The sequence below is a fragment of the Branchiostoma belcheri genome, unplaced genomic scaffold (assembly GCF_001625305.1).
Source record: "Branchiostoma belcheri isolate BF01 breed outbred unplaced genomic scaffold, Haploidv18h27 scaffold467, whole genome shotgun sequence".
NCBI classification, from domain to species: Eukaryota; Metazoa; Chordata; class Leptocardii; order Amphioxiformes; family Branchiostomatidae; genus Branchiostoma; species Branchiostoma belcheri.
This window is the reverse complement of record NW_017804095.1, coordinates 25,996-47,634: the sequence shown is the minus strand read 5'-3', so window position 1 is coordinate 47,634 and position 21,639 is coordinate 25,996. Positions and strand designations below refer to the sequence as shown.

Here is a 21,639-nt window from a genome sequence, read left to right as displayed (position 1 = left end):
TATCTGCCTGTGCTCCTCTCGTTGTCAATAACCAATGTCACAAGCTTCAATTGTCCTATCATGGAATGCAGCTGATTTATAGAATTTCCCCATAAATTATGCAAATTACATCCATATTTGCATAATTGTCACATAATTATATTAAGCATCACGTAAGCGACCTACATACCAAAAATCATGACGATCCGTCAACCGGTTCTTAAGTGATCCCTTTTTGAATATTTTCAAGAATATACCCCTGCAGTTCCAGAGCAAGCCGCTAGAAGGCCCAAACTCACGTCACTTCTTCCCCAGCACAAGAGCTACCTACCATCCAAATTTCATCACCATAGCATGTCTAGATCATGAGATATCAAAACCGGAAGTTCAGCTGCAGTACTATAACAAGCCGCTAGGGGGTCCAAAATCTAATCATTTTGAGGTCTCATCAAGACCTACCCACCTACCAAGTATCAAGACAATCCATCAAGGCCTTCTCAAGTTATCGTGTTTACAGACACACACACACACACACACACACACACACACACACACACACACATACACGAACGCCTGTGAAAACATAACCTTCTTGGCGAAGGTAAAAACTGTATTGTAGCGAAATGATTTATCGGTATAGACTCTATCCAAGGTAAAAAAAGCACCTCTACTGTTAGCTCTGCAGCCTAGAATCTCCACCCTCATGGCAATGCGGTGGTGCCAGCTCTGAGGGTTGAAGCGCACATAACGGGCGTTGACAGGGTGGCTCAGTAGGTTCGTTACAGGATTCTCCGTGTCCGTGTTGCCTGTAAAAACCTGAAAGGCAAAAATAAAATTGATATAAGGGTTTTTGTTTCGTCTTTTCGAGATCTCTTTCACCACCAGCGGCCCTATAATTGCCATATCTTTGACATTCCACCATCATAGATAAACTAATCAAATAAGCTAAAACCTACTAGTAGGCTAATGACGCCAGTATGCGGTAGTGGTACCTAGGAAATGTTATCAAGTGGAGAAATTTGATCAGAGAAAAGTTTTGTGAACATACATTTCAAATCTGCAAACAAGACAGACGGAAGTCTGGAAAGTATTCTATTTCTAAGAGGTCACTTTTGTTTGCACACTTACAAAACAGGTATTAACCCTATCAGGACCGGGAAGGGACTTAAAGTGCCCGCGCCAATTAACTTTGATGTCGGAAAGCGAACGGCTCACGGTAGAAACCGCCAAACTTGGTGACTTTTCCTAAAATATTGTTGGCAACAATTTTTTATCAGTGGATTAAGATAATGATTTTTTTGTTGTTGCTATGGCAACGGGTTTCTGACGGGCATTTTTGCTGTGTTTAGTAACAATGCAATTTTATGGGTTTAATATCAGGTTACACAATATTAATAATATTTCGTTGAAGAGATTCATTTGTCACGTATAGATACAGTTCCTAGTGAATTCTTTCATCAGTGACAACTTTGGAAGGATAAGGATACTAACCTCCAAATTTTTTCGATGGCTATCAGTCCATCTTGTTCACGGAGTTGCCTAATCTCGCGAGAGCGCGAGACTAGGCCCGAGACTTGCATCGGTCTGTCGGGTCCCACCCCCGCCGCCTCCCTCCGAAGTAAGGGTAAATAAGTCTTGGGGAGCTCCCAACCTTCTGTCCGGTTTAGCTTGGCACCTTCCAACTGTATGTGCACCGCTTCCTTAATCTTCCTATGTGGGTTACGAGACTCTTGGTCTATGATTTCTATAATGTCAGAGATGGGCCTGGTAGTGATGTTGTGACCAACCTGCAGTTGGTGTTGACTTAACGCAGATTTGCAGTCTTTCTGATGTAATGACTTTTGGTGTTTAGAAGTCCTTTCCCCCAGTGACCGCTCAGTTTCACAAACGTAAACCTCCCCGCACTCTTCACACTTGATCTTTTAGATCACACCGCACTTCTCCCCAGGTGCTAGAGGGTCCTTGGGTCTGACAAGGGCATTACGTAAGGTGAAGCCCGGTTTGGAGTACAGGCTCACATTGTGTTTGGCATATACTCGTTTCAACCTCTCTGTAACTCCATGTATGTAGGGTAGAACCAGGTAACTCGCTGGGAGTTGTTCTTGTTTTCCAGTCCTACTCTGTTCCTTGCTACTTTTGTCCTTTCTGGAGTTATTTTCCCCCTCCCTCAGGGCCCATTCTGGGTATCCACAGTGTCTGAGGGCTACTCTGACTTTTTCCTTTTCGGTCTCTCTCAAAGCGGGATCTTCAGTAAGGGTGTTGGCTCTGTGCATGAGAGTCCTAACTATCCCAAGCTTCTGTTGCACCGGGTGGTTGGAGAACCACTGCAAATAGTGGTCGGTGTGGGTTTGTTTTCTGAACACATCTGTAGTGATGGTGTTGTCTGGATTCCTGACCATCATGACATCCAGCATGGGGAGACGGTTGTCTTGTTCCCTCTCAATAGTGAACTTGATACTGTCATGCTCTGTGTTGATGTGATCGAAGAGTTCCTGTTCATGTTCCTGTCTGTTGGGGAGCTCCCCAAGACTTACTTACCCTTACTTCGGAGGGAGGCGGCGGGGGGTGGGGCCCGACAGACCGATGCAAGTCTCGGGCCTAGTCTCGCGCTCTCGCGAGATTAGGCCACTCCGTGAACCAGATGGACTGATAGCCATCGAAAATTTGGAGGTTAGTATCCTTATCCTTCCAAAGTTGTCACTGATGAAAGAATTCACTAGGAACTAATAATATTTCATGTGATTTTATATAAATTTCATCATCCAAAATCTAAAAAGGCGGACCGCATGATTCGATCAGGTCTAAACAGGTTTTATTTAAGTTACGTTGTATACCATTGAGTTTTTAGGGAATAATCTATCTATACGGTTTGAATCAATAAAATCACATTAATATAGCCGGGTGACGTTGACCAATCAGAATGCTCCATTCCACATTTCTTATGACGCCGTAATGTCACAAATAGAGTCAAAACCGGGTCTTTATTCATCCCAATCCAAACATTAAACAACCCAATAATCACCCGCATATGACCTCAGGTGACCACCTCATAAACCACCTGCGCTGACTCGGTGGCTTCATTCGGTGGTTATAGCAACTGACACGACTTTATCACACCATATTCACTGATAAAGGGCGGGTCATTAACCCTTAATTAATGACATCAAAATTGTTGTTATCATTCTTTTTTACTAGTTAATCATCCTCTGACAATTTATGGATCACACGATATACCGTTCGCGAGTTCTGAGGGGGTGGCCGAATGAGCCAGCCCCCCCCCCCGCCCGTGTCCTAAAAGCCCCAAAAAGCCGGGTCTACATAGCGTTAATCAATATTGCAGAAGAGCGTATATTCTATAGTGTATGTATCCAAGTTACCTTATCAGAGCCATCGCTGTTGGCGTATGTCGTCCAAAAAGTTTCATCTTCACTGTACTCAAGTTTGTACAACGTCACCCATGAATAAGAATGATGATCTATAGGGTAGAGAGCACCCTGCGTAACGGTGCCTGTGACGCGCTTTACCACCCCTAAATCCACCTGAAAGGAAGAAATAATTTGCTGTTTATGGTAATATTACATAGAATAGATGTTTTTCAAAAAACGCATTACGGAATTATTATCAATTAAGTGACTTATTCTTGAGTTCAAACTTTGTTCCAACACACAAAAAAACTCTCAATGAATTTTCGGTTGACCTTGTCACCCTTTGTTAGAATAATGATGCACTTGGTGATCACTCTCCGGAACTCGGAACCGTGATGACGTAAGGAGCGCATCAAAAGTGGCGGAAAGACGGAATCTATTACCGTCACGGATCAGATGGGGATGGTGGGCCCTGAAGTAAAGTGCCTTCTTCACACCCCTCACAAAGTAGTCCTGCGCGTTCAAAATGCACCCCTTGTCAAGCGCAACTATGTGGCCGGGTGACGCAATGAGTATGTGTTGCGACACTTCCGACGCAAGGGCGTCCGATACGAGTACGTTTACGAACTAACTGTAGAAAATGGAAATAACGTATATGTTTTTTTTCCCTTGCTATGGGTTTTAAGTCCCAAAATGTCTATAAAAAGCAGAGTTTTGCCCACAAAACCGGACGGGGAAAGGCGTGTATGTAGCTATCGACATAGCGGCCAGAAGGCCTTCTGTTAAAATCGGTAACGCGACAGAAAAATTTCTGGTCCATTTTAGCGGTATTTACCATTAAAATAACATATGTGGTTTATTTTTCCTTTGATGTGAATTTTTAAGTTTAATTGGGAGTGTATCATCAGAGGTGCCAGAGTATACAGTGCAATTTTACGGAATTCGGTGCAATTGTACGAAATACAGTGCAATTTTACTAGTATACAGTGCAACTTTACAGAATACAGTACAATCGCATTAGTATACAGTGCAAATTTAATAGTATAGAGTGCAATTTTACTTGTAACTATATACTAATACAATTGCACTGTATTCCATAAAATTGCATTGTATACTAATACGATTGCATTGTATTCCGTAAAATTACACTGTATACTAATACGATTGTACTGTCTTCCGTAAAATTTCACTGTATACTTTGGCAACACTGATCATCCACGTATCGATACGTATAGCTAACTGTTCAAGATAATTCATGAACAGATTAAACAAAATCGGTGAGACTGGTGAGCCAATAGCTGCCCAGGGATTTGGCGATAGAATTCTACATGGCAGATTTTTAACGAGGTGAAAGTGTGGAGCGATCTTTGAGAGAAGTGCCAGCTTCAAGTCTGTGCAGAATGATGTCGAGTGTTTTACACAAATTTAAGTGTTACGCTTGACACACAGTTACGCTTGACAAGGTGTGCATTTTGGATACGGAGCAGGACTACTTTGTTAGGGATGTGAAGAAGGCAGTTTACATCAGGGCCCAACAACCCCATCTGAACCAAGACGTTGATGCGCTCCTGACTTCCGGAGAGTGATCAGCTGATGAAGGTTGACGGGATCAACAGAGAGTTTATTTTTTGTTGGGACAAAATGATTTAGACAAAAGGTGTTGTACTATAACTTAAATTGTCGTTATGAATCAAACTATATTTTTTACAAACAACCTTTTTATTTACAATCTATCAAAATGTGTACCTACCTGCAGCCATTGTCCGGCTATTGCTCCCCATCCGCCCCAACCAGCAGTTCCCTTCAACCGCCCGAAGTAAGGCTGCAACATATGATGACGCCAGTTTCCAGATGCAGTAATGTTGTCATCTGGTATGGCACCAGATTCCATCCCAAGCGGATTCTGACACACTGGCAGAAAAAAAAACAACCTTTATCCTGGTTCCCATATCATGAAACATAATAGTATTAACTTAGACCTTGATTATTTATAGGAAATACCGACGGAAAACTAATAATTCTTTGGGTTATTGAATATTGTGCGGACATTTGGTTGGGAAATGCTACCTTTCTATAGTTTAAATGAGATAAAAGAAACCAGCATTACATTTTCTGAGCATAGACAACCTCTTAATAAAAAAATACTTAACTAAATTTACAAAGAGAAAAGAAACTATGTACTGCGTTGGACGAATGAACAACGGAACAAGGTCTTTTGAGATAACACTTTGAACAAATGAGAGAGATTAATGGTTTAACGTTGAACTAACGGAATTAACATGTGTTATCGTTAGTATGCAAATTACATTCTTGACAAGGGGGGAGGGTGCTAAGTACCGTAACCCACTGTTTGGAATTTATTTATTTGGTCTACTGACAGATACATCTGTTAAGATCTTGCAGCTGCCAAGTCTCTAATAGACTTTTAATACATACTTTTATTTGACTTCATGGCAATTAATATCATACAATTAACTTATGTTTATAATCTCATATCTAAACGATGTTGTTCTATTGGCATTTTAATTGTAGAATTAATTACAAGTGATTGTTTTGATATGTTTCTTTCAAAATTCAAAACTATAGCAATTTGTAATAGACAGTTCCTTTTTTCAATACACCATGTACTGATAGTGTCAAATATGATCTATTATGTGACATGTACGACGTAGATAGTTTTGACCGTTAAATAAATTTACTACTACGACCTATGTTGCATGCCCTTTATACATTTCTACAAATCTGTGTGCACCTAATTCATCCCCGCTTACCTGTGGTGTATGTTCCGTTGATGACTCCGTTAGGCTGGTCGTCCTCGTCAAATGAAGTCAGAGTGAGGGTGTATTCGGTGTGATCCATAAGTCCTACCACAGTTGCCGATGTGCCTCCCGCTCCTGGTGCGGGGGAGAGGTCTTGGTACGAACCCGACCCGTCTGCCGGCTGGTAGCGGAGCGTGTAGCGGGAGATCGGAAGATTCCCCACGACTGTCCAGGACACGTTTAGATGATTCATGCCGGCATCATTAAGGGTCGGCCCCCAAAGTACTAGAAATAAATTATAAATTAATTTACAATGATTAATGATATGATGATAAAACATTACAACTGAGCTATGATTCAATTAATGCAACATCGGAAACCTACTCTCAGTGCCGCAGCCTAGAATCTCCACCCTCATGGCCATGTGGATGTGCCAGCGCTGAGGGTAGAAGCGCACATAACGGGCGTGGACGGGGTTGTCCAGTAGGTTCGTTACAGGATTCTCCGTGTCCGTGTTGCCTGTAAAAACCTGAAATAAAAAGGTATATTGGAGAGTTTTAGTTTCCTCTTTGGTGGATCTTATGTTAAACAAACGACCACTTTATCAACATATATTTGTCATTTCCTTCGAGACAAATTATACTCTACGTAAATTTACTCAGTAATTAGCTTAGCTTTCGGTAACGATGCCCATGGGAAGTGTCCATAAATGTTATTAAGAGAAAAAGTTTGGTCAGAGAACAGTCGTGCGAACATATATTGAAACGAGAAAGGCGAAGTCAAGGAAATATTCTATTTTATAGAGGATTTCTCATTTCTACAGAAAAGATATTCATTCATATTGCACACACACAGAGCGTAATTTTTCTTACAGCTTGTTCATGTACCCAAGTTACCTTATCTGAGCCATCACTGTTGGCGTATGTCGTCCAGAAAGTTTTATCTCCACTGTACACAAGTTTGTACGACGTCACCCATGAATAATAACTATTGATAGGTGAGAGAGCACCCTGCGTAACGGTGCCTGTGACGCGCTTTATCGCTCCTAAATCAACCTGAAAGTCAGAATCGTTTTGTCATTTATTGTGAATTTAACATAAAACAGAAGTTTCCTTAATCGTTGTAATGAAATGAACCGCCTTCTATAACGGTAACGTGAAAAAAGATTCCTTTCTCAATATGCACAGGATTTTAAGAATATATATTAATATATTTACCCACCTGCAACCAATGTCCGACCATCCGCCCCATCCAGCCGCCCCAACCAGCACTTCCTTTTAACCGCCCGAAGTAGGGCTGCAACATATGATGATGCCAGTCTCCAGGTCCAGTGATGTTGTCATCAGGTATGGCGCCAGACTCCATCCCAAGGGGATTCTGACAGACTGGGAGAAAAAAATATATATATCTAGTGTTATTCTTTGGGTTATTAAGTAATCATAAAGTAGGAAAAATCTTAATTCTACCGTCCAAATGAGAAGGAAAGCAACCAGCATCACATGTATGGGTAGAGTTAAATATAGACAACCTTTATGTAAAAAAAATCTTAACTAAATTTACAAAATCGTAGAAAAAAAAGAAATATAGTATTTAGTCGTTTACGATATATCTTTAAGTAGCACTTTGAAACAAATGAGAGAGATTATGTCTCCTTATGTGGAACCAGCGGTGTGCAAAGGCTATCAGTAGCAGGCACATTCCGGATTTGCATGTAAATATTAACGTCTTAGACAGAAGGGGGATTGCTTGTCACAGTAGACTATACTACAGAGTTTAACATTTTATTCCGTTCAGGCAGTTTATCCCTAAAATCACATAAAACTCGAGATAATGACGTCATACGACTTCATTCTATAGGCATAATTGTTGTTATGAATTTATGCAATTACTACACCATTCTCTGCAAATTAAATGGCCCTACGGTGAGTGGTTGTCGACTTACAGAGGGCGGGCATCAAAAGCCAAAATAACTATAGCCATTATTACTAAACGTAGCCATTTTAATAACCCGTGTACTGACAGTGAGCAACCTTGCAATTCGGCTGTCAAATATTAATAAAGGCTACTATGTGACATGTACAATGTAGATAATGTAGTTTTGACAACAAAACAGTACTACGACATTTGTTGCATACACTTTATACATTTCTACAAATACATGGGTTGTTTGCCCATTTCATTTATCCCCGCGCACCTGTGGTGAATGTTCCGTTGATGACTCCGTTTGGCTGGTCGTCCTCGTCAAAAGAAGTCAGAGTGAGGGTGTATTCGGTGTTATCCATGAGTCCTACCACAGCTGCCGAGGTGTCTCCCGCTCCTGGTGCGGGGGAGAGGTCTTGGTACGAACCCGACCCGTCTGCCGGCTGGTAGCGGAGCGTGTAGCGGGAGATCGGAAGATTCCCCACGACTGTCCAGGACACGTTTAGATGATTCATGCCGGCATCATTAAGGGTCGGCCCCCAAAGTACTAGAAATAAATTATAAATTAATTTACAATGATTAATGACATGATGATAAAACATTACAACTGAGCTATGATTCAATTAATGCAACATCGGAAACCTACTCTCAGTGCCGCAGCCTAGAATCTCCACCCTCATGGCCATGTGGATGTGCCAGCGCTGAGGGTAGAAGCGCACATAACGGGCGTGGACGGGGTTGTCCAGTAGGTTCGTTACAGGATTCTCCGTGTCCGTGTTGCCTGTAAAAACCTGAAATAAAAAGGTATATTGAAGAGTTTTAGTTTCCTCTTTGGTGGATCTTATGTTAAACAAACGACCACTTTATCAACATATATTTGTCATTTCCTTCGAGACAAATTATACTCTACGTAAATTTACTCAGTAATTAGCTTAGCTTTCGGTAACGATGCCCATGGGAAGTGTCCATAAATGTTATTAAGAGAAAAAGTTTGGTCAGAGAACAGTCGTGCGAACATATATTGAAACGAGAAAGGCGAAGTCAAGGAAATATTCTATTTTATAGAGGATTTCTCATTTCTACAGAAAAGATATTCATTCATATTGCACACACACAGAGCGTAATTTTTCTTACAGCTTGTTCATGTACCCAAGTTACCTTATCTGAGCCATCACTGTTGGCGTATGTCGTCCAGAAAGTTTTATCTCCACTGTACACAAGTTTGTACGACGTCACCCATGAATAATAATTATTGATAGGTGAGAGAGCACCCTGCGTAACGGTGCCTGTGACGCGCTTTATCGCTCCTAAATCAACCTGAAAGTCAGAATCGTTTTGTCATTTATTGTGAATTTAACATAAAACAGAAGTTTCCTTAATTGTTGTAATGAAATGAACCGCCTTCTATAACGGTAACGTGAAAAAAGATTCCTTTCTCAATATGCACAGGATTTTAAGAATATATATTAATATATTTACCCACCTGCAACCAATGTCCGACCATCCGCCCCATCCAGCCGCCCCAACCAGCACTTCCTTTTAACCGCCCGAAGTAGGGCTGCAACATATGATGATGCCAGTCTCCAGGTCCAGTGATGTTGTCATCAGGTATGGCGCCAGACTCCATCCCAAGGGGATTCTGACAGACTGGGAGAAAAAAAATATATATATCTAGTGTTATTCTTTGGGTTATTAAGTAATCATAAAGTAGGAAAAATCTTAATTCTACCGTCCAAATGAGAAGGAAAGCAACCAGCATCACATGTATGGGTAGAGTTAAATATAGACAACCTTTATGTAAAAAAAATCTTAACTAAATTTACAAAATCGTAGAAAAAAAAGAAAATATAGTATTTAGTCGTTTACGATATATCTTTAAGTAGCACTTTGAAACAAATGAGAGAGATTATGTCTCCTTATGTGGAACCAGCGGTGTGCAAAGGCTATCAGTAGCAGGCACATTCCGGATTTGCATGTAAATATTAACGTCTTAGACAGAAGGGGGATTGCTTGTCACAGTAGACTATACTACAGAGTTTAACATTTTATTCCGTTCAGGCAGTTTATCCCTAAAATCACATAAAACTCGAGATAATGACGTCATACGACTTCATTCTATAGGCATAATTGTTGTTATGTATGAATTTGATGTAATTACTACACCATTCTCTGCAAATTAAATGGCCCTACGGTGAGTAGTTGTCGACTTACAGAGGGCGGGCATCAAAAGCCAAAAAAACTATAGCCATTATTACTAAACGTAGCCATTTTAATAACCCGTGTACTGACAGTGAGCAACCTTGCAATTCGGCTGTCAAATATTAATAAAGGCTACTATGTGCCATGTACAATGTAGATAATGTAGTTTTGACAACAAAACAGTACTACGACATTTGTTGCATACACTTTATACATTTCTACAAATACATGGGTTGTTTGCCCATTTCATTTATCCCCGCGCACCTGTGGTGAATGTTCCGTTGATGACTCCGTTTGGCTGGTCGTCCTCGTCAAAAGAAGTCAGAGTGAGGGTGTATTCGGTGTTATCCATGAGTCCTACCACAGCTGCCGAGGTGTCTCCCGCTCCTGGTGCGGGGGAGAGGTCCTGGTACGAGCCCGACCCGTCTGCCGGCTGGTAGCGGAGCGTGTAGCGGGAGATCGGAAGATTCCCCACGACTGTCCAGGAGACGTTCAGGTGACTCATCCCGGCATCATTAAGGGTCAGCCCCAAGAGTACTGGAAAAATTGGTACAGTCAACCTTGCTCATAGGAGGTACTCTGGCTGCTGAGAAAGATTTCCTGCCTCAAATAAGGTTGCCAATTCTTAGGATATGCACGTACATGTGCCATTTATCTAGTAAAAGGCTAATGTAAGTACATGTACATTTACAATCATATCCATATGCCATGTACATATAGAACTTACAGTTAGATTAAAAGCAAAGAATAATGAAGCAGACTGCAACAGAATAACATCCGAGTAAATTTTCAGCTTAATTCAGCTGCGCAAAGGTTTTAGAGTAGTGTAGCTGAATTTAAGATAATGTGCTTAGAGATGGCCATGCATATCAACGAATTTCATTAAACCTTTGTAAACCACTTCAATGGTTGAGGAGTGGTTGAAGAGGTCATTTTTCAAGTTATGTAGTCACATTTATCTTACCCAGGCTGCGATAACTTTTGATACGGATGTTTCTACCATTGTAATAACACGTGGTACAGGCAGGGGTTCTATTTGGTTACTACACGGGCTTGCAAATTTTCCATATAACTCGCGCATAAGCGGCGTATCCCGCTCTCGAAAAAGCGAATTCCGTCGGACGTTGGAACAGCAGCTTAACCTTCCGAGTCATGTTTGTCTACCAATCAAGTGTGATCTTCAGACAAGCTGTCTATTCATAAAAGAGCCAAAACTATATCAAGTTACTGATCGAGTTATTGCTTTCTTGCAAATCTGATTTATCAATAAGTTCATCTGAGTGCACCCTGGGACTAAAAAAAGGGATGCTGTCTGGGGAAGACAGTTTCCTGCCCGGTAGAGCTCCGTTGTTATATTTATTAACAATGATAAAATATTGCTAGTTAACTACCCAATGCAAGAAAAAAACTACCTTCCGCGGCGCAGCCTAGAATCTCCACCCTCATAGCGATGCGGTGGTGCCAGCGCTGAGGGTAAAATCGCACGTAACGGGCGTCGACAGGGTTGTCCAGTAGGTTCGTTACAGGATTCTTGGTGTCCGTGTTGCCTGTGAAAACCTGGGAGGCAAATGTATAATTCAGAGGAGGGTTCTATAGTTCCCAAAATTTTGTTCTGCCAACAACCCTTCAATAAACGTAACTTAAACATTCCATCAATTAAAAACTGCATTCCTAAACCTAAGCTTAAAATAGGTGTACACGTGTGTAATGTCCAATTTTAGTATTTAGTGAACAAATTTCAAGAAAGAGAAAATTTTGTAAACATATAATTTAAAGTCGCAGATGAGAAAGCCGGTATGTTTAAAATAGTATTTCTATGTGTACGAAACATTAACCCTACCTAGACCGGGCTTTTTTTGACATGGGGGGACCGGGGGGGGCTCTTTTGACCCCCCCCTAAGAACTCGCGAACGGTATGTCGTATGACCACCAAATTTTCAGAGAATGGTGTACTAGTGAAAATTTATCATATCTACAATTTTTATGTCGTTATGACGTAATATGACGTCATTATGACGTCATTAATGTGATTTTATTGGCCAAAACCGTCTAAATAGGTTTTTCTCCTGAAAACCTCCCTGGTATACAACATAACTTTACCAAAAGTGTTTATGACAGAATATTAGTGTGTACTAAGTCTTATGTTGCCCATAGCAACACCGGTGACGTCATAAAATGACGTCATGCATATTTAAGATATCCGCCATCTTGGATCATCAATCTTGAATTTTCAAAAATAGTTTTTTTCATGATAAAGCCTAAAATACATTGTAAACATACTAAACACCTTCATTCAAACCTTTTTTGTAAAAAGAAATGGAAGTATTGATGAAATTTTAATGAAAATAACCCGTATATACCTGTTCTAATGATATGGTCCGCCATCTTGGATTTTGGCCAATGACGTCATCAAATTAGCATAAATTATGCATATTTAATGATAAAATTTACATAAAATTATATGGGATGTTATTACTATTAGAAACCATGAGTAACTTGACATAAAACCCATAAAATTCTATTGTTGAAACAAAAAGTACTAAATTTAGCAAAAAATGCCTGTCAGAAACCCGTTGCCATGGCAACACAAAAAATTATTATCTTATTCCAATGATAGAGAATTGTTGCCAACAATATTTTAGGAAAAGTCACCAAGTTTGGTCGTTTTACGGCTAGCCGTTCTGACGCTAGGTGACATCAAAGTTGCCGCGGGCACTTTTAGCCCCCCCCCGGTCTAGGTAGGGTTAAGGTATTCATTAGTATTTCAGGAGACAGTTATTAACACTTTTAACATACATTTATAAATGTATCCGAGTTACCTTATCCGAGCCATCGCTGTTGGCATATGTCGTCCAGAAAGTTTTATCTCCACTGTATCGAAGTTTGTATGACGTCACCCATGAATAGCGATGATGTACAGGCAAGAGAGCACCCTGGGTTGTCATGCCCGTGACGCGCTTTATCACCCCCAAATCTACCTGAAATGCAGATGTAACATGGACCAGTACTTGAAAAAATATTAAAGCTGCACGCAGTAATACTGAACGCAGTTATCTATGCAATGCCAAGAGGTTGGATACTGTGCTTCATTGTTACAATTCATCAAATTCCTTTCCACAGAGTTAGCAAAGACCTTTCTTTCCAAATATACACAGGATTTAAAAGAAATCTCTTACAATATCAACCTACCTGCAACCATTCTCCAATGATTTGGTACCCCGATCCCCAGCCGCCCCAACCAGCAGTTCCCTTTAACCGCGCGAAGTAGGGGCGTAGCAGATGACTATGCCCTACTGAAGATGCAGTGATGTTGTCATCATGTATGGCACCAGATTCCATCCCAAGTGGATACTGACAGACTGGGAAGAAAAAAATATTTCAGTTTGAGTGTCCTTCAAACATGCAGCGATAAAATCTTACTCGCTTTTGTGAAAAAAAAAAGAATTACAGTTAAGAATAAAATGTAAAATCAGTGTTTAAGCCCAATGTACAAAACAGGCCAATCGTTATGGAACCCGTGGATCTAAAATATTATATACACAGCACAAGCATTCAAGACAAAAAGTAGCACCTAAATGACTTCACGCCACTAAATACCATATACACTTTAGAGTTTTATCTAAATAAAGACGAAAAACAGTTTTCCGCTGGTGTTAGTTAGATAAGTTATGACAGGGGTGCCAGAGTATACAGTGCAATTTTACGGAATACAGTGCACGTTTACTTGTATACAGTGCAATTTTACGGAATACAGTGCCACCATATTGGTATACAGTGCAATTTTACGGAATAAAGTGCAATTTTATTAGTGACGTTGAATGGCGTTACCTGGACCCAGTTTTCTGGGACGCCGTTGACGGAGTGTACTCACATATTTCTGTGTTTTTCGAGCGAATCTGGACCGTTCTCGTAGATAGACCTTTAGTTAAGTCACTAAAAAATACACACAGGGCATGTTGCTGCCAATGGATCATTTCAAATTCGCTCGAAAAACACAGAAATATGTGAGTCAGCGGCGTCCGTCATCTTGAAACTCAAGGGAAAGCAGGGTCTAAGTCACGTGATTCAACGTCACTAGTAAAATTGCACTGCATTGCGTGAAATTGCATTGTATTCTAATACGATTGCACTGTATTGCGTAAAGTTGTACTGTATACTAATATAATTGTACTGTATACTAAGGCACCCCTGGATGATAAAATAATAAGGACGGGCTTCTATATATTCTAGAGTCTGACTCTGGATAAGAAAAAAGGACCAGTTTTATACTTTCTACGCTTGGTCCATTAAGCACAGGGGCCTAACTTAAAATTTAGTAAAGAAATAAAATAAATCGCTCTAGTTACACTTTAAAACGAACAAGAGAGATTAAGTGTTTATATCAATACTGTGGATCACAAAACTGAAAATTCGACAGACAGGAGGTAATTTCTGGATTCGAACATCTAACGTTCTTATCAAAGAGCGGTGTAATTAACCACTATTTAGCATGTTTATGTGTAAATGAAAGTTGTATACGTAAAACACAAATCCGTGGGATGTTGGCCCACTTTATTCTCCACCCACCTGTGGTGAATGTTCCGTTGATGGCTCCGTTCGGCTGGTCGTCCTGGTCAAAAGAAGTCAGAGTGAGGATGTATTCGGTGTGATCCATAAGTCCTAGCACTGCTGCCGACGTGGCGTCCGCTCCTGGTGCGGGTGAAAGGTCCTGGTACGAGCCAGACCCGTCTGCCGGCTGGTAGCGGAGTGTGTAGCGCGAGATCGGAAGATTCCCCACGACTGTCCAGGAGACGTTCAGATGACTCATCGCGGCATCATTGAGGGTCAGCCCCCAGATTACTGGAAATGAATGGTACATTGATTAAGAACGACAAAACACAAAAAGTAAACTACACTCTAACCGATACAGGATTCGATACCTACGCTCAGTTTCGCAGCCTAGAATCTCCACCCTCATTGCCATGTAGCCGTACCAAGACTGTGGGTAGATGCGCACATAACGAGCGTCGACAGGGTTGTCCAGAAGGTTTGTTACAGGATTCTTTGTGTCCGTGTTGCCTGTGAAAACCTGAAAGGCAAATGTACAATTTAGGTGAGGGTTGTTGTTTTGTCTTTGATATACCTTATATACGACCAGCGATTATGTAATCATGGTTCCTTTGACACTTCACCAATAATAAAATCTAGTTAGTAAGCTAAACCTAAACTAACGATACCAAGGGGGTTGTGATATCTGACGACTGTGAACAGTAAACAAAAAAGACAAGAAAGCCGGGAAAATGTCGTATTAAAAAACAAGGATCTTAATGTGTAGAAAAAAAGATATCCAATAATATTGCTTACAAGAGAGTTATCCATTAAGTCTTTTTAAAAGTAGTTTTATGTATCTAAATTACCTTATCTGAACCATCGCTGTCAGCATATGTTGTCCACAAAAATTCATCTCCACTGTACTCAAGTTTGTATGACCTCACCCATGAATAGTAATTATGTACAGGCAAAACAGCACCCTGAGTAACAGTGCCCGTGACGCGCTTTATCACCCCCAAATCCACCTAAAATTCAAAATTGTGGTGACATATTAAGATGTAAGATGGACCAGTACTTGAAAAAAAAAACACATTAAAGCTGCACGCAATAATACTGAACGCATTTACATGTATCTAAAAAATTTTAAAAACCAAGAGGTTGGATACTGTGCTTCATTGTTACAATTGATCGAATTCCTTTCCACAGAGTTAGCAAAGGCATTTCTTTTCAAATATAGACAGGGTTTAAAAGAAATCTCTTACAATATCAACCTACCTGCAACCATTCTCCAATGATTTGGTGCCCCGATCCCCAGGCACCCCAACCAGCAGTTCCCTTTAAACGCGCGAAGTAGGGGCGTAGCAAATGACTATGCCCTACTGAAGATGCAGTGATGTTGTCATCATGTATGGCACCAGATTCCATCCCAAATGGATCCTGGCAGACTGGGAAGAAAAAAATATATTTCAGTTTGTGTGTCGTTATAAGCTTAACCCTAAACAGTACACCTGGGGTCCGCGCGGACCCCAGCACTATATATTATGTAGTATCTTTTTTGTGTCTAAAGATTTTTTTCTGAAATTTTTGGTAATTGTCACCCACAAAATTGTCTCTCAATACAGTGCAGAAAACTCCGTTTCTACCATTTACAAAAAAAATTATATCTGATTTTCTTTTGGGGTCCGCGCGGACCACAGCCGGCTTTCGATAATAATGGATACACTGGCGTTCTTATACATTACCTTATTTCCGTTTTTATATGTTTTTATGCACTCATCGTATGTCTACCAAGTTTTCAGAGAATGGTGTAGTAATAGAATTAAATTTTAATAGCTTTGATGTAATTATGACGTCATATGACGTTAGAGCTAATAATATAGTCCGCCATATTGGATTTTGACCAATGACGTCATCAAATTAGCATATTATATGCATATTAAATGATTTAACTTATATTTAATTATGTAAGATGTTATTAATGTTGGAAAAGAAGTGTAATTTAATATAAAACTCAGAAAATTTATGTTTAAACCAAAATTACTTCTATTTAAAAAAAACTGCCTGCTAGAAACCCGTTGCCATGGCAACACAAAAAAACATCAACTTACTAGTATTAAACTAATATGAACTTTTTTCCAGAGACATTTTAGGAAAGGTCTCCAAATTTGATACTTCTAGCGCAAGCCGTTTAGCCGCTATCTGAGATCAAAGTTGGGCCTCAAAAGCCCCTTCAGTCTGAAATTGGTTTAAAAATCGGGTATTTCTTCTTGTCTTCTTTTCTTCACCAAAAAATAGAAAAAGTTCAAAATGTATGGTTTTTGTATGTAATGTGGACACAGAGGTTCTCACATCAGTTTGCAAAACAATTGAGCTGGTAGCATGTTGATAATTTCTAAAAATTAGCAAAAAACTGTTCTGGGGTCCGCGCGGACCCCAGGAGTACAGATTAATCAGTCCGGGAAGGTGTTCTGTTGAGGGTTAAGACATGCAGCGATAAAATGTTACTCGAATTTTTTAAAACAAAAAAAAATTACAGTTAAGAATAAAATGTGAAATTAGTGTTTAAGCCTAATGTATAAAACATGTCAATCGTTATGGAACCCTTGTATCTAAAATATTTTGAACTAACAGTACATGCATTCAAGACAAAAAGTAGTACCTAAATGACTTCACGACACTAAATACCCTATACACTTTAGAGTTTTATCTAAATGTTAGTTAAGTGATGATAAAATAGTAAGGACGGGCTTCTATTCTAGTGTCTGGATAAAAAAGGACCAGTTTTATATTTTTTACACTTGGTCAATTAAGCAGAGAGGCATAACTAATAATTTCGAAAATAAATAAAACTAGAGTTCGATGATCTCATACCTCCATGACATGTGTATTGTTTTCATAAATCTTACGCATGGTGATGACCACCTGTAATTGGCTTACATTTTTCACCGCATATATTCAAATCATATGAGGCCATTTGCATATATCGTATCAATTGATCATACTCTCCACCAAATGACAGGGTTATCTTAAGAAATAAGGCTATTCTAGCGTTTCCTCATAAATTATGCAAATGAGGTCCTGATTGACATAAATTATGTTTAGTGATGTTCACCTTCACTGAACTTCCAATTATGGCAAGTATTAAATTCCCAGCAGTTACCACCATAAAATTGTACCAATTTGCCATTTATTATGCAAATTAGGTCTTCCTTTACATAATCGATATCTGCCAATGATCTTGTCGTTGTCACTAACATATGTCTATAGAGTTTTATAGCCCTAATATGAAATACAGCTGATTTATAGAATTTCCTCATTAATTATGCAAATTAGATCCTGATTTGCATAATTATATTTTGATTATGTCAAGCATCACTTAAGCTACCTACATACCAAAAATCATGATGATCCATCAAACGGTTGTTCAGTTATCCTCTCTCTAAGATTTTCAAAGAAACCACCCTGCAGTTCCAGAACAAGCCGCTAGGGGGACCAAACTCACGTGACTTCTTCCCGAGGACAAGAGCTACCTTCCATCCAAATTTCATGACCCTAGCATATCCAGATCGCGAGATATCAAAACCGGAAGTTGCGCTGCAGTACCAAGGGAAGCCACTAGGGGGCCCAAAATCTAATCATTTCCAGTTTTCGTCACACCCTACCAACACACCAAGTATGAAACCAATCCATCCAGGCGTTCTTGAGTTATCTTGTTGACCAACAGACGGACAGACGGACAGATAAACGCAACTGAAAATATAACCTCCATGACACATTTCATGGAGGTAATAAATCGCTCTGTAAAACGACAAATGAGGAATGATTTACGTCAACGGTCCCCTCTGGTTACACTTGAAAACGATCGAGAGAGATCTAGTGTTTATATTATGCCTCTACGTTAAACTACAAACCTGACATTTGCATAAAAGGGCGGGGTTTCTTACCACTAAGATCAACTATTTACCATGTTTTGGTATAAATTAAAGTTGAATAAGATTGAAGAAGAAAGTTGTATACGTAAAACAAAAATCCGTGGGTTGTTGGCCCACTTTATTCTCCGCCCACCTGTGGTGAATGTTCCGTTGATGACTCCGTTCGGCTGGTTGTTTTCGTCAAAAGAAGTCAGCGTGAGGGTGTATTCCGTGTGATCCACAAGTCCTAGCACTGCTGCCGAGGTGGCTCCCGCTCCTGGTGCGGGGGAGAGGTCCTGGTACGAGCCCGACCCGTCTGTTGGCTGGTACCGGAGCGTGTAGCTCGAGATCGGAAGATTCCCTACGACTGTCCAGGACACGTTTAGATGACTCATCCCGGCATCATTGAGGGTCAGTCCCCAGAGCACTGAGTAGGAATGGCATATTTAATGAAATTAAATCTAGTACTATGTATGCTGTAGAATGTAGTATACTGTTAGACGTAGTCTCTTATATCATTGTGATTTTAGGTCATTCTGTTGATTTGATTATATGGATGACATCCTCTGGGGACCCAAAAACTGATGCGATCATGGTGGTTATGAAAGTTGAACGAATGACTAAACTCACAGAGAAATTTTTATTTGCACGGTGAATAATATGCTCTTTATAGTCATTCTTTAACATTTTCTCGTCCTTTGTAATGGAATTTGGAATATAAGTAAGTTAAGTTTTCCAACATTCTTTTTCGATAATAAAGTTTTCCAACATTCTTTTCGTCAGGTTAAGGCATATGCTTGCTTAAATTGGGGATACTTTGTACGATTTACAGAAACCATTTTTTTAAACAGAGGAAAACTTATGTGAGCGCGGAAGCCATCCATTTAATCAAATCAACATGGCCTTTACATTTTTTGCGCCTACAATTTGCCCTCGGTTTTGAATTTGCATATTGTTTCTGCTGTGGCGACGTTTACGGTAGTGGTTAGAGCATTCGGCTCGACGTCGATTCCCAGTCCCATCACAGGGGCATGTCCAAACATGCGCCCCGACGCGAATGGGCTGCCGAAAGAGCTGCTAACTTCAGGTTACTTATGTTGTGCCCCTGGGAAAGGCAATTGACACGTATCCCCCTTCAAGTAGTCGAACAATTCAGCAGACGGACGAGAGCAGCGCTTGGCGGGCGGGCATGATCAATGCGGGCCTTAAGCGTAACCAAATCACCTGGCAGCTTAGCACTACAAAAACCCCGCTGTGGAAGACGGATGCCCGAATCCAAGCGAAGGCCACCGCATCAACTCTCCTCGCTCCGGTGTAGGAACTGACACAGTCTCCATTGTATGAGACAGAAGGATGCAAAAACATGTAATGATCTTTATTAACACCGCTAAACATTCCTAGTAAACTAACTTCTACCCAATAAAAGAGAAAAAACCCTACTCTCAGTGCTGCAGCCTAGAATCTCCACCCTCATGGCGATGCGGTGGTGCCAGCGCTGAGGGTAAAATTGCACGTAACGGGCGTCGACAGGGTTGTCCAGTAGGTTAGTTACAGGATTCTTCTCGTCCGTGTTACCTGTAAAAACCTGGGAGGCAAATGTATTGTTTTGATAAAAACTTGACAACATAATTTTATGAAGTTGAATTACGCACTCTACTCCTGGATTGTGGCCTAGGTCGCAAAAGCAAACTGGAGTTCGTCGAGCTCAGATCTCGATGACATGTTTTAACTTAAAAGTGCTTTTGTAAGTTTTATGAATGTTGATGGCCTGCAAATAAGCAAAACTTTTATGCGAAATATCCATATGGCCCCTACCTAGTAACACCCTGCAAAAATCCAATAGCATGGAAAACGTATAATAGTGTTTGTTGTATAGAAGCTAGAGACTAATTTTAAGTTTCATACACAAGAAGAGTTGCAAAACAGGATACCTTTGTCAAATCATGTAAACCATTTTCACCGTTATTATGTAAATTATAAGAGCTCCGTTTGCATAACTCATAACAGTTTGAATTCCACACTCAATTAGAGTCTTATCCCGAGAAATAAGATTATTCTAGCATTTTTTTTTCAAATGCAAAAATGTCACCATCACTAAAATTCCAAATATGGCAAGTATTATAATTTCAACAAGTTACCACAGTAAACTTGCACCAATTTCCATTAATTATGCAAATTATGTCTTTATTAACATAATAAATATCACTTCATGATAATGTTGTTCTGAATTACATCTTCTTACAGCTTTTGACTGGAGTTATGCTTCTCGCCGCTATATGTAGCGTATTTAGCCTTTTGCGGACAGAACATAATCCGAAACGTGGCGGAGTTTGTAACCCCCCCCCCCCGTTACGGTTCATCACTGACGTAGACTTCCTTATCCAGACTGCTTCTTTAATCCATCGGATTCTCAACTTGTCCCCTCTCTCTGATAGACACCAAAACGTCAGCAAGGTATATTTCTTGTTAATGTAAAAGGAATCTCCTGTATCCTTTGTTTTACGAACCTGATTAAACTATTTTTGAAACCTCCCTGCTTTTAAGAACAAGCTGCTAGGGAGTCCAAACTCACGTGGCCTCTTTCAAATCACCGCAGCTACCAACCATCCAAACTTCCTGACCCTAGCGTGTCTAGATCACGAGATATCCATGCCAAAAGTTACGCTGCAGCACCATGGGAAGCCACTAGGGTGCCCAAAGTCTTATCGTTTTCAGTTGTTGCCATACCCTACTAACGCGCCAATTATAAAACCAATCCAACTAGCCATTATTGGATTATCTTGTTGACCAACAGGACAAACGCAACTGAAAGTATGACCTTTATGGAGGTAAATGGATGTAATTGTAGGATGTATCTACAGGAGTCCGTCTTTAAACACTAACGATAGCAGTAACGAGTCATGCTACGTACTGACACTGGCAAGCAAGAAAGAAGCAAAAGGTATTGTAACAATGAATAATGAGTGCACTTTTAGC

General features: G+C 40.2%; 1 protein-coding gene across 1 annotated transcript in view; it reads right to left on the bottom strand.

Moving 5' to 3' along the window:
- Positions 1-644: 644 nt before the first annotated feature.
- Positions 645-21,639, bottom strand: part of LOC109479099 — a gene marked incomplete at its 3' end in the record, with an annotated part of 41,305 nt that continues 20,310 nt past the window's right edge. The window contains exons 12-30 of the mRNA XM_019780973.1: positions 20,101-20,248; positions 16,028-16,206; positions 15,146-15,290; positions 14,789-15,001; positions 13,412-13,581; positions 13,042-13,200; positions 11,635-11,779; positions 10,487-10,759; positions 9,507-9,670; positions 9,182-9,340; positions 8,670-8,814; positions 8,298-8,570; positions 7,325-7,488; positions 7,000-7,158; positions 6,488-6,632; positions 6,116-6,388; positions 5,095-5,255; positions 1,913-2,483; positions 645-785 (exon numbers count right to left, since the gene is read on the bottom strand). Of these exons, the coding sequence (XP_019636532.1) occupies positions 645-785; positions 1,913-2,483; positions 5,095-5,255; positions 6,116-6,388; positions 6,488-6,632; positions 7,000-7,158; positions 7,325-7,488; positions 8,298-8,570; positions 8,670-8,814; positions 9,182-9,340; positions 9,507-9,670; positions 10,487-10,759; positions 11,635-11,779; positions 13,042-13,200; positions 13,412-13,581; positions 14,789-15,001; positions 15,146-15,290; positions 16,028-16,206; positions 20,101-20,248 (3,787 nt within the window). The remainder of the gene's footprint in view (positions 786-1,912; positions 2,484-5,094; positions 5,256-6,115; positions 6,389-6,487; positions 6,633-6,999; positions 7,159-7,324; positions 7,489-8,297; positions 8,571-8,669; positions 8,815-9,181; positions 9,341-9,506; positions 9,671-10,486; positions 10,760-11,634; positions 11,780-13,041; positions 13,201-13,411; positions 13,582-14,788; positions 15,002-15,145; positions 15,291-16,027; positions 16,207-20,100; positions 20,249-21,639) is intronic.